Source organism: Drosophila rhopaloa, unplaced genomic scaffold, assembly GCF_018152115.1.
Source record: "Drosophila rhopaloa isolate 14029-0021.01 unplaced genomic scaffold, ASM1815211v1 contig_115, whole genome shotgun sequence".
NCBI classification, from domain to species: Eukaryota; Metazoa; Arthropoda; class Insecta; order Diptera; family Drosophilidae; genus Drosophila; species Drosophila rhopaloa.
The window spans coordinates 16,875,834-16,890,393 of record NW_025334990.1 but is presented as its reverse complement, the minus strand read 5'-3'; the positions used below and the strand labels follow the sequence as shown (position 1 = coordinate 16,890,393).

General features: G+C 44.0%; 1 protein-coding gene across 24 annotated transcripts in view; it reads left to right on the top strand.

Moving 5' to 3' along the window:
* LOC108048874 (PDZ and LIM domain protein Zasp) overlaps positions 1 to 14,560 on the top strand; it is a 56,954-nt gene that overhangs the window by 31,134 nt on the left and 11,260 nt on the right. For 9 of the 24 annotated variants that reach the window (XM_044462072.1, XM_017129811.2, XM_044462079.1 and 6 more), the window contains exons 3-11: positions 3,804 to 3,955; positions 4,024 to 4,180; positions 5,325 to 5,458; positions 6,097 to 6,191; positions 7,902 to 8,271; positions 9,144 to 9,338; positions 10,380 to 10,491; positions 12,186 to 13,235; positions 14,065 to 14,227. In XM_044462072.1, coding sequence (XP_044318007.1) covers positions 3,804 to 3,955; positions 4,024 to 4,180; positions 5,325 to 5,458; positions 6,097 to 6,191; positions 7,902 to 8,271; positions 9,144 to 9,338; positions 10,380 to 10,491; positions 12,186 to 13,235; positions 14,065 to 14,227 — 2,428 coding nt within the window. Of the gene's footprint in view, positions 1 to 3,803; positions 3,956 to 4,023; positions 4,181 to 5,324; positions 5,459 to 6,096; positions 6,192 to 6,424; positions 7,184 to 7,901; positions 8,272 to 9,143; positions 9,339 to 10,379; positions 10,492 to 11,454; positions 11,912 to 12,185; positions 13,236 to 14,064; positions 14,228 to 14,560 lie in introns of those variants that run through there. The other 15 variants (XM_044462077.1, XM_044462081.1, XM_044462089.1 and 12 more) reach the window with 6 other exon arrangements.

Genomic DNA, 14,560 nt, shown 5'->3' with positions numbered 1-14,560 from the left:
TTTGTTCATGTTCGCTCTACTTACGACTTTTCCGCAATTTCTCTTTTCGCTTTTTACGGCCCCCGAGAGCCGAAGATGGAGGGGCAAATTGAGAGTGTGTGGCTGTCATATTGCTCGCCTCAGCTGGGGCTTTAAGCAGATTTATTTTCAATTAAACAAGCTCATAACTTGGCCGACAACTTGCCAGAAGTTGGCAGCCTGCTAGGCCTCCGCTCCAGAGTCCTGCGAGTGTGTGTCCTGGCTCTTGGTTGTGGCTTAATTTACGCCACAAATTCAATTTATTTGAGATACACCTAATCCACAAAAGCAAACTTGATTTATCAACATAAATATTTTGTATACAAAGTGTGAGCGCATCCCAATCCTCCCCGATTTCCCCGTGGAGAATGCATTTTGGTTCGGTTTTTGTTCTATTGTTGTTATTTTGTCTCTGGATTCTCGATTTGTGTGCGTGTGTGTGTGTGTGTGCTGAACGAAATTCAATTTTAATGCACTTGAATGGATTTGAGCAGCGCTTAGTTGACTTGATTACGGGCCTTTGGCTTTGGCTTCAGTTCGGTCCACAGAATTTCATTTGCTTTATGGATTTTCCGATTCTGGATGGCCGAAACCATTTTTCCCTCGACTCCGGCAAATCAAACACTTCAACAACTCAGCAACGAAACGAGACGAAATTCTTCATACTTTTGTGAAAATGTTTGTCAAGCTGCCAGCGCCAAACCAACATCACCACGAAAGCCACTTGTCCATATCTGGGAGTATTTGTCATAACGCATATAATTTCAAGAGCTCCTCTCAAGTGGGACCGACCCGAGAAGGCGAGGGCATACATATGCAGATGCGGACTAAAATGCTAAATACATGCCAGGGAAATGCTGATGATAATGCAAATGAAATTATTTTTACAACATTTACTCTCGGCCAGGCATGTTTCGCCCAAGCTCCGTCCAGTCACCATATAAATCATCATTTGTTCTGGCCCCTGTGAGCGCCCACACACATGTAATACTACAGGACACCGCATTAATGTCCAGCTCCCTCAGCGAGGGATGTTAAAAGGAGCGGGATATGAGACTATGAGTTGTGAAGATACCTAAAAACAGTGTAATAAAGGTTTTGACTTTATGAGAAGCGCTGAGAAAGGCTCAGATGGGTACCCATATGAATGAGAAGCGCGGAGAAGGGCTTTCTCAAAGTAAGAAAATAACGGTAATAAGATAACTTGTTTTTATAATAGTTTATCGAAATGGTTTATTTACACATTGTTTGGAAACTCAATTAAAGAATCAGAGAAGATGCCTTTGAGTGACAAATGGGCTTTCTCGACTGATATTCTTCACAAGGGTATGTACATGGTATTATGGGGTGGTCATAACATACAGCACCTTATGGCCAACATGCTCTTCCTCTGGGATCTGCAAACTGGCAGCAAAACTAATAATGTGACCGAGGGCGGGGCGAAAGCTCCTGGTAATGCCATTTCAGTCCTGTCCATCTCCTCGTACATGTGGCCCGCTCATAAGTCATTCGAAAGAGCAAAAACAAATGCTTTGTCAATTGTCGGGCAGCCGCAAATGCTATAAAGCTGACAAATGTCGAGCGGGCGCACAGATAGATATTCGAATGGGGAATGGGGGACAAACACGGATCGCAGGTACTCATAAAACTGTCCAAATGTCAATATCCCAGACCCACGAAGCCGTGCCAAAAAAAATACTTTTCGGGCCGCGTTCGCTTTGATTTCGGTTGCCTGACTGGCTGACTGCCTGACTGATGAGGGCTGAAGGGAAGGAGTAGGGGAAATGGGAATGAGCAGGACGAGGAGCCAGGACTTATTTGTTGCTGTCTGGGAAACACCTTGGCCAAGCAATTTCAATTTTACCCACAGCCGACAGCAAGAAAATGAACATGTCAACGGCACACGTCGGATATGGACTTGGATTTGGCTTTGGTTTTGGCTGTGCGACTGGGTGTGCACTGAGAAAAGCGTATCGGGATAATTTAAATCATTAAACTAATTTGCTTAAAATAATAAATAAAATTGATCTAGTTATTGATCAATTTCCTAACACTATAAAGTATTATTATACTCTTATAAAGGTAGTGTTTTACCGAAATGCATTGCGACCTAAAACAAGTTTATCAACTTTTGAATACATTTTTATAAAGTCTTAAAACACCTTATTCTTATCCGATTAAAGTCAATTGAAATTAAGTTTCCATTCAATATCTTATTAATATAAAGAAATAAAAGAGAAGGCTTTGTTTCTAGTATAAATTTAAACTTAAAGATCATACTTCACAGTATTGAGCTCCTAAATATAAATATAAGATTTGAAGATGAAGATAACTCTGATCTTTTAAATAAATTTGTTCCCAGTGTACATTTTTGTGGCTCGGTTAACCTGTCGGCTCTGCTCGGCTGCTCCGATTCGCTGCGCCTCGATTCAATTCGATTCGGTTTTTGGGGGGCTTCGACGTTTTTTGGCAACTTTGTAAATATTACAAAATTTAGGTGTCTCGCTTGGTGAGTGCGCCAATGAAATATTTATGCTCACACACAACGAGGCGGCGTATCTGTGTGCGAGTGTCTCTGTTTGTGTTTGTTTTTGCACGAGCGTCGCCCCGTTTTGTGCAAATATAAAGCGACCACAGTCGAAAGGGGGTTTTCAAGGGGGGGTTTCAAGGGGCGGGGACTGACTGACTGGGCCTGCCAGTTGTCTGATAAACAGACAATTTGCCAAAGTGGATACGTGCATGGCGCGTATAATTTTGGGGCACACCTGAGCCCCCGTTTGGACCTCCTTTGGCCTAGACCCCGAGAGGAGCAACAGGAGCAGCCTCCTCTTTCCTCTGTGGCTGTATTTTGCGGTTGTGGACTTTAGCCTGATGAGTGTATCTCTGTGTGCCAGGGATTGAGTGTGTGCTTAGTTGGTTAGTTTGGCTGATGAAGCGACATTGACAGGCCAAGTGACTTCCATTCTAAGCGGCTTTAAATTTGCCGAAAGAAGTTTGAGTTTAAATGGAGCTGAAAAGCTTAACAAAGCGAAAATATATGTGCTCATAGCTATTTTAAAAATAGGTGCAAGTACCTTATAATAATATATTTAGGTATATAAATCTGTGTTATACAAACTGTAAGCTATCTGGCGGCAAACATATTTAAATATTATAATATAATTTCCGAAACACTTACTGCCATTTATCTAGTTTGCAATTTTTGTTATCCCAAACAAAACTTGGTAATTAATAGTTATGCGAAATCCTCCGTGCTTGGTGCTTGAGTCACTGCCTTCCATTTCCATTTCAATTTCAAGTTTGAAATTTGAAAATTCTCTGCCGTCTGTATGAGTCAGTGCCTCCCACACAGCCGCTGGCCATATAGAAGAATCTCCGGCGTAACTTTTACGATTTTAATCGCGCAAATTTATGGCATTTTCCCGCACGATTTCCCTGCGGACGTCGAAGCGCCCGAAAACATACATATACTCGGAAATAAATAAATGATGAAAACAAACACCCAAAACGCACACAAAGCAACGCCTATAAAACTAAACTTTGGCCAATAGTTGGGGGCCAAAAAACACAGATAAATATATCTGAATCTGCATGTTTCGATGGGCCTGTGGAATATATTCAGCTAAAGTCAGCGCCACCGCGGGTTTTTGGCCTCGGATTGCCCGCTCATAATTTTTGCAGTTGCAGCATAATAAATTTAAAGCCGTTTCGGCCAACGGCGCATTTTATGACCCGAGTTGATCGATGGCTACTAACTGGGCTTGTTTTTCTTGATTCTATTGCAGGTTAACGCCGGCAGCTTGTCCGAGCAGGCTGGCCTCCAGCCCGGCGATGCGGTGGTCAAGATCAACGACGTGGATGTCTTCAATCTACGGCACAAGGACGCCCAGGACATTGTGGTGCGCTCCGGCAACAACTTTGTCATCACAGTGCAGCGGTGAGTGGTTGCGAACCATGTCGATAGACTGAGTATCTAAAGTAATTTCCCTTTCTCCCATCCTCTAGTGGCGGCTCCACCTGGAGGCCGCATGTGACGCCCACGGGCAACGTGCCGCAGCCCAACTCGCCGTATCTGCAGACGGTGACGAAGACCTCTCTGGCTCACAAACAACAGGACAGCCAGCACATCGGCTGTGGCTACAACAACGCGGCCCGCCCCTTCGTGAGTGTACTAATTTGCAATCACGCAGAGTATATCACCCACTCTTGCCCCATCCCTGTGCCACATCATTTATAAAATTCATAAACTGGCAGCCCAAAGTTGGGAATGCGGAAAGTTTTAGTGGCCCAGCTGATGCTGACGTCCTGATGATGACCAATGATGTTGATAGTTAGTTCTAGAACGCCATCCCCCTTACCCCTTGGCCACACTTTGCGTTTATTTTGTTGTCTGTCTGTGGCTTTTCATATTCATTCATTTCATTTTCGGCTGTTGGGCTGGGGAACCCTAACCCAAAATCCAAAACCCCAAACCCTCTGTATGAGTTGACAACATTTGCATTTATACGATGTCTGTCTGTCTGACGCTCAGTTTGTTTGTGCGTAGTTTTGAAAAGTGTCAGAATGAGTAATGAATATGAGTGCTAGGATTATTTGCCTGGCAAGAATTAATGTGCAAAGGTCCCTCACACACACTCAAATACCCACCCACCCATTCGTGCCATGCCATGCATAGTAATGTCTATCTTAGAGTGTGTGTGTGTGCTGGATATGCATACATTTACGTATCTTTTATTGTTATGAATTTGTATAATAATAGCTCCAGCCAATGACAACGAACATGAAATTGATTTGGGATCATTTTATGAGCCAAGTTTCAGAGCAGCTTAATGTGATTTAAGGCCATGCGAATGGCATAGTAGAAATAGAACCTAGATATTGGTAAACACCTCTGGCGTTGGAATATAATTTAGTATGCAATTTTCACAGAAACAGGATACAAAACTCAATTTGAAATTAGAATATGTATGTCTTAGTCAAGGCAATATTATGAAAGGCTAATATGCAAAGAGGATGTTATTGATTATTTAAAGAAAGTAAAGTTTAATAAATCAATAATTATTTATATTGAGATTATGCAATTCAATTGCAAATGTAGAATTGGCAGTGAGGACATGGCTCCGTTTCAGCTAGTTAAACTTTGTGAGAAGGGCTCAGAGATGGAGAAGAATAATACTCAATTACAATAAGTGCGTGGAGATATTTTGCTTTCCCTTGATTTTCATTCGGAAACTTAGCTCATTTTACACTTTCTCAGACTGACACAACTTCTCATGTACTTCCTATTTCTCGCAAACATTTTTCAGTCCAACGGCGGCGATGGAGGCGTGAAGAGCATTGTCAATAAACAATACAACACCCCGGTTGGCATTTACAGCGATGAATCTATTGCGGAAACACTCTCGGCCCAGGCGGAGGTTTTGGCTGGCGGTGTGCTCGGGTAAGTTTTTCCGGGGAAACACGGGTGGCAAGCAAGGGAAAAGGCAACAAACAACTGTCTGCGCCGCAGCCGTGACAGTGCGAAATATCAGAAAAAGTTTTACTTAAAAATGTTCTTGCTCTGCTCTGTTTTGCTCTGAACAAACAGAAAAAAGAAACGAAAGCAGGGCGTGCGAGCAACCGCAGGGCGGTCGAAACGGTGAGTGCAATTTGGCAAATGATAGCCATGGCAGTAGAAGTCGGGCCAAGTGCTTCAGTTTGTGCCAGTTGCCGACTTCTGCGGGCCAAAACGCACGCGTGGGACCATAAAGCGCGCCTTTAGCGCTTAATTTCTTTGGGGGATTTTTTGGCCAACGCGGCGGATGCGTAACAATCTTGTTGCCGCCACTCACTCACTTATTGGAGCATACTTTCGGGCTGCGCTGCGTACACGCTTGAAAGTGTGCTACGAAACCTCTTAGTTTCATTTACCCCTGTGTTGCAAGACTAAGTTCTGGTAGTTAGAACTCACTTTGCTTGCTCCTTGAATTGTAGGAAATTCAGTTGATTCTAAAGATAAATAATAGAGTTCTTTAGTCGTTCGATTAAACAATAAATTTAAAATTTCGTAGACTAATTAATATATTTTCCCAATTCTAGCGTCAACTTCAAGAAGAACGAGAAGGAATACCAGGGCGATCGCTCCGAGGTGCTGAAGTTCCTGCGCGAGGAGGAGACCGGCCAGTCCACTCCAGGTAATGAAGCCAACTATGAGCTGGCCCGAATGCTGCTCCTGCTGAACGACGGTGCCAATCCGTTCGTCAGCGATGGACTGGGCGATTAGTAGAGGGAGGGGCGGGAAAAGGTGGGCGGGCAGTCTGCCAGATGCTAGCCAATGTTTTTTTAAAACGCCCAGCAGGGACCTTGAAATGGGTGAAATCCAAATGTAACTAAATTGTTTTGTTCTCTTGTCGTTTAACCCCATCAGACCAGCAGAAGGAGATGGACTTTCGTTTTCTCTATTTGAAGACACATTTCTAGTGCCCCCACACAGTCATGTCTATAAATATATTAACCAACAATTTCAAAATCACCTGCACGGACCTAATAAGTCGTAGATATTAAAGTATTATTTTCAGTGAAGCAAAGAGTTTTGTGTAGACATACAGCTTAATAGTTTTTCGATAGAAGGGGTCATGTAGTGAAGGGATATTTATGAGTTCTATGGTCTGATTTTAATAGACTATCTATTTTATAGGATTGTTTGAGCTTTATTTTCATTTGAATTGCCAGCTCATTTCTGTCTCTCATTGACTGCTAAGGAATACTTGAATGACACACCCATTGAAAATCCACTTTCTGTCTATCTTTCTGTCTAACTCATGTTTGTATTTAAACTGTTTTCCATACACACCAAAATCAACAACCTGCAACAACAATCACAACCTCGCCCACTACAAAACATATAAACAGCATTCGGCAACAGCCACTACGAGCATGATGCACCACAGCAACAGCAACAACAACAACAGCCACAACAGCAATACAACCAACAACAACAGCAATACAACCAACAACAACAACAGCAACACTATCACCAGCAACACCATCAGCAACAACAACAGCTACAACAGCAATCGAGCACCACTCGCCATGTCAGCGCCCCCGTGAACTCCCCCAAGCCCCCGAGCACCGGCGGACTCCCAACTGGCCAGAACATTTGCACCGAATGCGAGCGCCTCATTACGTAAGTGACGCCCATTGGATCTCACCTCCCTGTAAAGTAATAAACCGGGTATTGAATGGCACTGATAGGGTGATCACATTGGTAGCTCAAAAGCTTAATTTCCAACCAAGTTGTCACTGTCGAGTAATAATACTTATCTGTTTTTGATTTGGTTTTGGTTTTTCACTGACAACAATATGTATTTCAATCACTTTAAATACAAATGTGTCAATAAATCCTAAATAATGTTCAGGTTTCAAATATGATTTGATTTCGTTAAACCAAACTTAATATTGTTCGATAAGCTCTTCACATTTGACTTATTTCATCTGAGTTTTTAATGTTAACATAAAGCAGGCCAGAATCTGAGGAAAGCTATTGAATTTGGATGGTTAAAACCTATAAAATCTAAAAAAACCAGCAAAGGTTTTATTGACTACAAATATTATTCTTTTGAGACACCAAAAGCAATCAGCTTTATCACCTATCACCTTATCAGGTTCAGTAAATACCCCCTCATATGTGTAAATTGGCATTTGTGTGTGCACATTGACTAACAGCAAGAACAGCGATGCTTCCCCATTATTAACTAATTCCCAGCAATTAGTGGGGTACTTAAGGGGTTCAGTTTCCAGGAGCAGACTTTAGGCAGGTTGTGTACATGCATTTTCCAAATAACTGATTGAGCTTTTCCGCTTCGCTGATTATGACGATAATGATGATGATGATGGCTATGCAGAACCACATAGTCCCGCCAACTTTTACTGGACACAGAGCCACGTAATTGGCGGCAACGAGCGGCGCACTCCGCTGCACCACCAACACCAACAGGATGAGCGGATTGGGGTGCCGCTGCAGTCGAATACTTTGGCGCCGGCGGCACCGCACAGGCCCAGCTTGCCAGTGGCCCCCAAGGATAAGCAGGAGGATCAGGAGCAGCCCGATCCGCGCATCATTGTGCTGCCCATCTGCCCCAGCCTCCAGGGGCCCGAGTACAAGGCCGAAATGGAGGCGGCGGCGGCGGCTCTGGCCACCGACCAGGATGGACGACCACGTCCATTGACCGCCAGCGGACATCCGGCCTGCCAGCTGTGCGGCGTGGGCATTGTGTAAGGACCTGTTCGTTGTCCCTTGTTCGCCGTTCAATGATAATTCATGCGTCTGTCATGCGTCTGTTGCCCCCCCTCCCCGTGTGTCTGCATTTTAATTCGCTTTTATTCCACGGACCACGGACTCACGGCGGCGAAGTCAATTGTTTGCCATTCACGCACTCCCAACACCTGAGCTCTGGCCACGTATAAAGCTCCTGATCCAGACCATGGGAACGAACCGCCATTTGTATTAATTTGTATGCCAATTTAATTGGCCCGCCATCGGAGCTTAACTCGATAATGCATTATAGCCTTTTACATATTTCTCGCATTACCTACAATCCGGCTAACAGCCTCGCTCGGGGAATGTTTCCATGTGCCCACACAAATGCACAGCGAACTATCTATCAGTAGTAATCAGTAATCAGTAATCAAGTGCTGTTCGATCAATCATCGCGTTGAATGTCTGCAAAGCGTTCGAGGGGCTCTTCAAAGGGTTTAACCTGGGAAAAATATTATAATGCCCTTCAGCTTAAATGCTAGGAGTTAAAAAGGGCTTATCCTCGGATCAGAAATATTTGCTTTTTTCATACAATTAAATATGAGTTTGGCACAATTGTTTTTATACCATCAACATGCTTTTGAATACATTTATTTAACAAACTTTTTGTAATAAAAAATGTGGATTGATTTTTGACATTGATTTATTTTAATATCCTTCTGCAATGTCAGAGAAAAACTACTTTATGGTAATGAAAGAATAACAAATTGATTGCCAAGAGAAAAAATATGAATTAAAAGGCAATCCCAGAGTTTTGAAGAGCCTTTCGAACTGTCCATCATTATAATTACCCCTCTAATAATCCCACTTCCCCTCTCCCATTTTTCAGTGGCGTGTTCGTGCGCATCAAGGACAAGAACCTGCACGTGGAGTGCTTCAAGTGTGCCACCTGCGGCACTTCCCTCAAGAACCAGGGCTACTACAACTTCAACAACAAGCTCTACTGCGACATCCACGCCAAGCAGGCCGCCATCAATAATCCCCCCTCCGGCACCGAGGGTTACGTCCCCGTTCCCATCAAGCCGTAAGTGATCGCAGTTATGCCGATGTTTCCTCTGATTTTTTTCTGCCATTTCCCTTTACACGGCCAATTGGTCAGTGGTGGTGGAAAGGGGGGGAGAAGGGGGTCCAGGGTACAAATGAAAATGAAATATAAATAAATTCAGCGCATTCGCTATATGCCAAAATACGCCTGACATGACGGCGACGAAAAATCGCCCATGCTCAACCGAGTATTTACATACATTCGAGAGGGAATACTCTTAAAAAAGATACATTAGTTTTAGGTGTATATAAAAAAATGAGAAAACAATAACTAACTACTTATACAAATTATTAACCATCATAGCTTAGCTAAAATTTCAAAAAATATAATTTCGAAGGCAATTTCTTTGATTTTTATTTCAAATCATATAACGATGTCTTAAGTTATTTCTGACCAGTCAATTGATTTTTATATAAATTGAATTTAAATTTTAAAGAATTGTTTATATTTATATTTAATCTTTAAAATCAATTATTTTATGATTATTTAGGGTACTTATGTCTTCGGATTTTCCCTGCAAATTATTCCCATTGCCTTGTTTTGTTTTGGTTGGCCACTCTGCGCGTTTGGAAATGAAAGAGGCGACACTGATTGCTCTGCTGACGTGTCATCGGCTGTGCCGCAAATTTTTAATAAATGAATTGGCAACATATGTGTGTGCCACATACTTTGCCTGCCAACTAAAACGATGGCAAACGAACTGGGACTGCACTTTCCCAGCAATCGATTGGGGGATATCGGGCTGCAAGTGCCCGAGGGTGTGCGATATTGCTGGTGTGTCAAAAATGCATACGACCAGTGACAGTTGCAATTTGTATTTGGCATTTGGCATTTGGAATTTGTTTGGGGTTTCTGCGTGATGTTTGCTTAATTTAAAACGATGTAGTTGGCCAAACCAAATTAAAGGTCTTGCACTGGGGGGCAATTAGGCGAATGGCTGGTGACAGGCAATTACCGCTGGCAAATCTGATTTTTCGGGCCCTGTCTAAGTTATCTCTTCTGTTATTATTTTCGCCGCAGCAACACCAAGTTGAGTGCCACCACCATCTCGTCGGCCTTGAACTCGCACGGATACGGTGGCTCGAACTCGAACGGCTACTCCAACGGAAACTCCGCCCCCGCCCCGGCACCGGTGAGTAAAGATATCTGGCGGGTGGAAAGCCCCACCTGTTAAATGTTAACTGTTCCCTGCCGTGGCTAAAACAATGTCAGACACTCACCGAAACTCAGATGTATAGATATAGATATATAGACACAGAAACACGCTACAAAGGGCCTCGAGTTTTGAGCAAAAACAGACGGAGGAATCCAACCACCCCCCACTCACCCACCTTTTGCACCTGAATCTGCTTTTGCAACATTCAATTTTATCATATTGCTAGCAAAAATGTTTGCTTAAACTCGGCACATTTCGCCGGAAGCGCCAGCATCCGACATATGCTAAAATGTTAAAAATCATCTCCAGAACAAGAAGAGCGGCAGAGAAAAATGCAATATAATGCAAAAACTTTTTGCCAGCAAAGAAGTTCAAACATCTCAGGCAATTTTATCAAGAAACGCTTCTTGTTTACTGTTTTCTTTGGCTGTCTGCTCTCTGCCACAAAACGATCAAATGAAAATGGAAAAGTTTTATGCATTTGCCAGCACAGAGGAAAAGTTTATGTAGATATTTGAAAAAGGCTTTCACAAGATGTTTCAAAAATATAATAACGATAGTTTTATCAATGTTTTTTTCTTAAAAACTATTCATTAAACGAATATTTTTCCCAAATTGATCTAAATATAGCCATAAATTGTTTTCTGTGTGCCCTTTGTTGATGTGTTTGCCTGTGTTTCTATTTTATGCTCTCTGTGTTTTTGCGTGAGTCCCCTGGTTTGCCTTGCATGGAGTTTAAGTTATTGTTTATGTTTGTGGGATCGACCTACGGCTGATTGGGTAAGCAGATCAAGGGGGCATTCATTGAGGGATTGAAGACTTCCCCCTTGGCACGGCCAGTCGAATCAATCGGATCGACACGGCCAGATTGATTGCACGGGGGTATAAATAGTGTACGGCTGCACAGTCTATTTTACTACTTGTCTGATTTTGATTCTTTTTCTGTTTTTCTGCCGCGGCCAGCGCATTTCGCGAAAATGTGCAATGGCTGCTAAAAGCTAAATATATATGCCAAGCGTTGCTTTTTACTCATTCCGCGCCGTATGTTCGTATTTTTTGCCTACACTTTTTTTTGGCCATCTATAAAAAACACACAGCTGCAGCGGTTTGGCAGCTTTTTGGCCGCCGTGGCCGCAGTTTCTTTGCGCCCTGTGCTCAGTGCGCATCTCGTGCCCATTTAGCCGTGTCCGTGTCCGCGAAGTGTCCGTTACTGTGTCCGCAGCGAGCGGACACCAGAGAAGCGACCGATCGACCGACCGACCGACCCACGGAAAAGTGTCCAGAAAAAGGATTAAATACTCTGCTCCAACGATCAAAGATTAGCGAATCAAGTGAAACGACTGTATTTCAGTGATCTAAGCAAAAGGAAAACTCGTCTAGCGAATCATTAGCTAAGGTTGCATAATCACCCGACCGGATTACCCAAGGAATATGGATTCTTTTTCAGTTTTTTCCTTTGGGAGTGGGGCTTTTACTTAGCCCGTCCATTGACCTTGACCTATTAGCCATTTTTAGAACACACACACACACACCCACACACATGAGTACTTGCAAAGGGGTTTTAGTTCATCAGCCGTAGGTTGTGTGCCACTTTCATTGCGCGTGCATTTTAATTAACTGCCTTTGTTAACCCTTGCCTGCCTGCTCGCCTCCCGCATTAACCCATTTAGCCTGAGTCTGAGAGCAGCCAGGAGTTGCCTCTGCCACCGCCCCCCTCGCCCACCCAGCTGCTGCAGTACGAAGAGGAGCAGCAGCAGCAGCATCAGCAGCAGCTAGTTTCCCCGGAGCAACACCTGCCCGCCACCCAGCAGCAACTGCAACAGCAGCAACATACTCGCACCCACAGCAGCCTGTCATCCATTTCCAGTGGCTCCTCCTCCTCCGGAGTGGGCGGCAGCGGCAGTGGGAGTGGCAGTGGCGTGGGCCAGAGCCAGCAGAGCTACTCCTCCACGCTGTCCCTGGACCGCTTCGGATCGCCCCTCCACTCGCGCCAGACATCCGCCTCCTCTACCTCGCTGGAGGTGGCTGTGGCCGGGCCTCCCGCTGGTCAGGGTGATAATTACACAATGCCACCCTCGCCGCCGCCACCGCCTCCTCCGCAGGCGCAGTCTCAGTCCGTAACGAATTACAGGCTACAGGCGCAGAACGAGAACGACATGAATACGCAGAACAAGAGCCCCAATGCGTACAACCAGCTGTTGAAAGAGTACTCCAACAAGCTGCAGCAGCAACACCACAGCAACACGCAACACACGACAACAACACCCACCTCACAGAGACACAACAACACGGCCAAGCCATTTGCAGGGGCAATACCACCACAGCAACACTTGCAACACCAGCAACAACAACAGCCGCTTGTGGCAGCGCTAACGGCGACACTTGCTAATCAATTGAAATTTAACCCACATCAGGTTGCAAGCCCCCAAGCAATACAAGCAACACAAGCAGCAACAGTAGCAACACCCATTTTAACAGCTGCAACAGATAGCCCAGCTGCAGCAGCAACAGCAGACAATATGTCGGCCTACGTGGCGGATGAGCCGTCTTCGATTTATGGCCAGATTAACACCAACTCGGGGGCTATAGCCCCACCCCCCCAACAACAACAACAACCCTCCGCCGGCGGTGGCGATCAGCCCTTTGAGTACGTCACGCTCACCGGCAACGTCATCCGCAGCGTGCAGGCCCCCGGAAAGGGGGCGGGCACCAGCTACAAGGTAATCCATCCCACTCCGCCCCCCAATTAGACCAAGGTCGACGACAGTGAGCAACAGGGCAGAGTTCACTTGAACAAGGGAAATAAGTCAGCTTAAGAGAAATGGGCGATTCGGTAAATCACCTTTTAATTGGTGACCCTTGGGGAAATAAATTAGTATATTCTCCATAAAGCATTTATTTTTTGGGAACCGATTAAGAGTAATTTAGCCCCGCTATTCTTAATGGAAAAAATCCACTTTATTACATAGATATAATTTATATAAACTAAAACTATAGACTAGAAGAAAGTCATTAAAGTTATCTATAACAAAATGGTAGCCCATGAATCAGTGGTTTTCCTAAAAAGTGAAATCATATCTTTAGTATTATTTTTTTGTGTAAACTCTAGTGGCTTAAAAACTACTAGTAAATTTAAAAATTGACTTAGTTGATATTCTTCTTTAATCGATATTATCTGGGTTAATAAAGTCTTTGAAGAACTTCGTTAAATGATTAGATTCTTAGATAACTTTATTAGTAGATTAATTGGCCAAATATGAATTCAAAAATCAGTTCATTTTCTATCTTTTATTTTCTCTTCCGAAATAAATCTTACTGAACGAAACCCTTTTGCTCACTGTTATCTTGCCTGAATCAATGACCATCACGAAACCCTGAAAAGTAAGTACCTGCATTCTGCTCCGCTCAGCTCGCGCCGCAGCTCGCTCAGATCTGCCCCAAACTAACTGACTCGTGTTAAGTGTTGTGATGTTTTGGCTCCGAATCGAAACTCTCGAATCTGTTAAATACACCCGGCTAATAAACCATTCCCCCTCTTCCCGTCCAAAGGTGAACCAGGGCTATGCCCGTCCCTTCGGAGCCGCCGCTCCCAAGTCGCCGGTGTCGTATCCGCCGCAGCAGCAGCAGCAGTCGCCGCGTCCCGCTCCCGGCGGCAACATCAACAACAACAACCCGTACGCCACTTTGCCCCGCAGCAACGTTGGCCAACAAGGTAAGGCTGATGACGACGGCTGTCTGTCAGAAGGTGAATGGGTCTAGTCGCTTAAGCCAATTGAGAATTTGTACCATATTTGTACCATATACCGTAAACCGTAAACCGTATGCCCTATGACTTAAATAGCCCACAGTTTAGTTCCTTTGTTGTTAGCCAGAAAAAAACTGAGTGATAGACGATGTAGAAAGCGATCGAGGCAGTCGGTCGATCGATTGTTGTATAGTATTAACCGGATTTCTGTTTTGTAACGACGATGAGTTTTATATATATATATATACTTTTATTGATCGAAATAAATTGCACATGACTTAACCGTAAAGCCGCAAACAA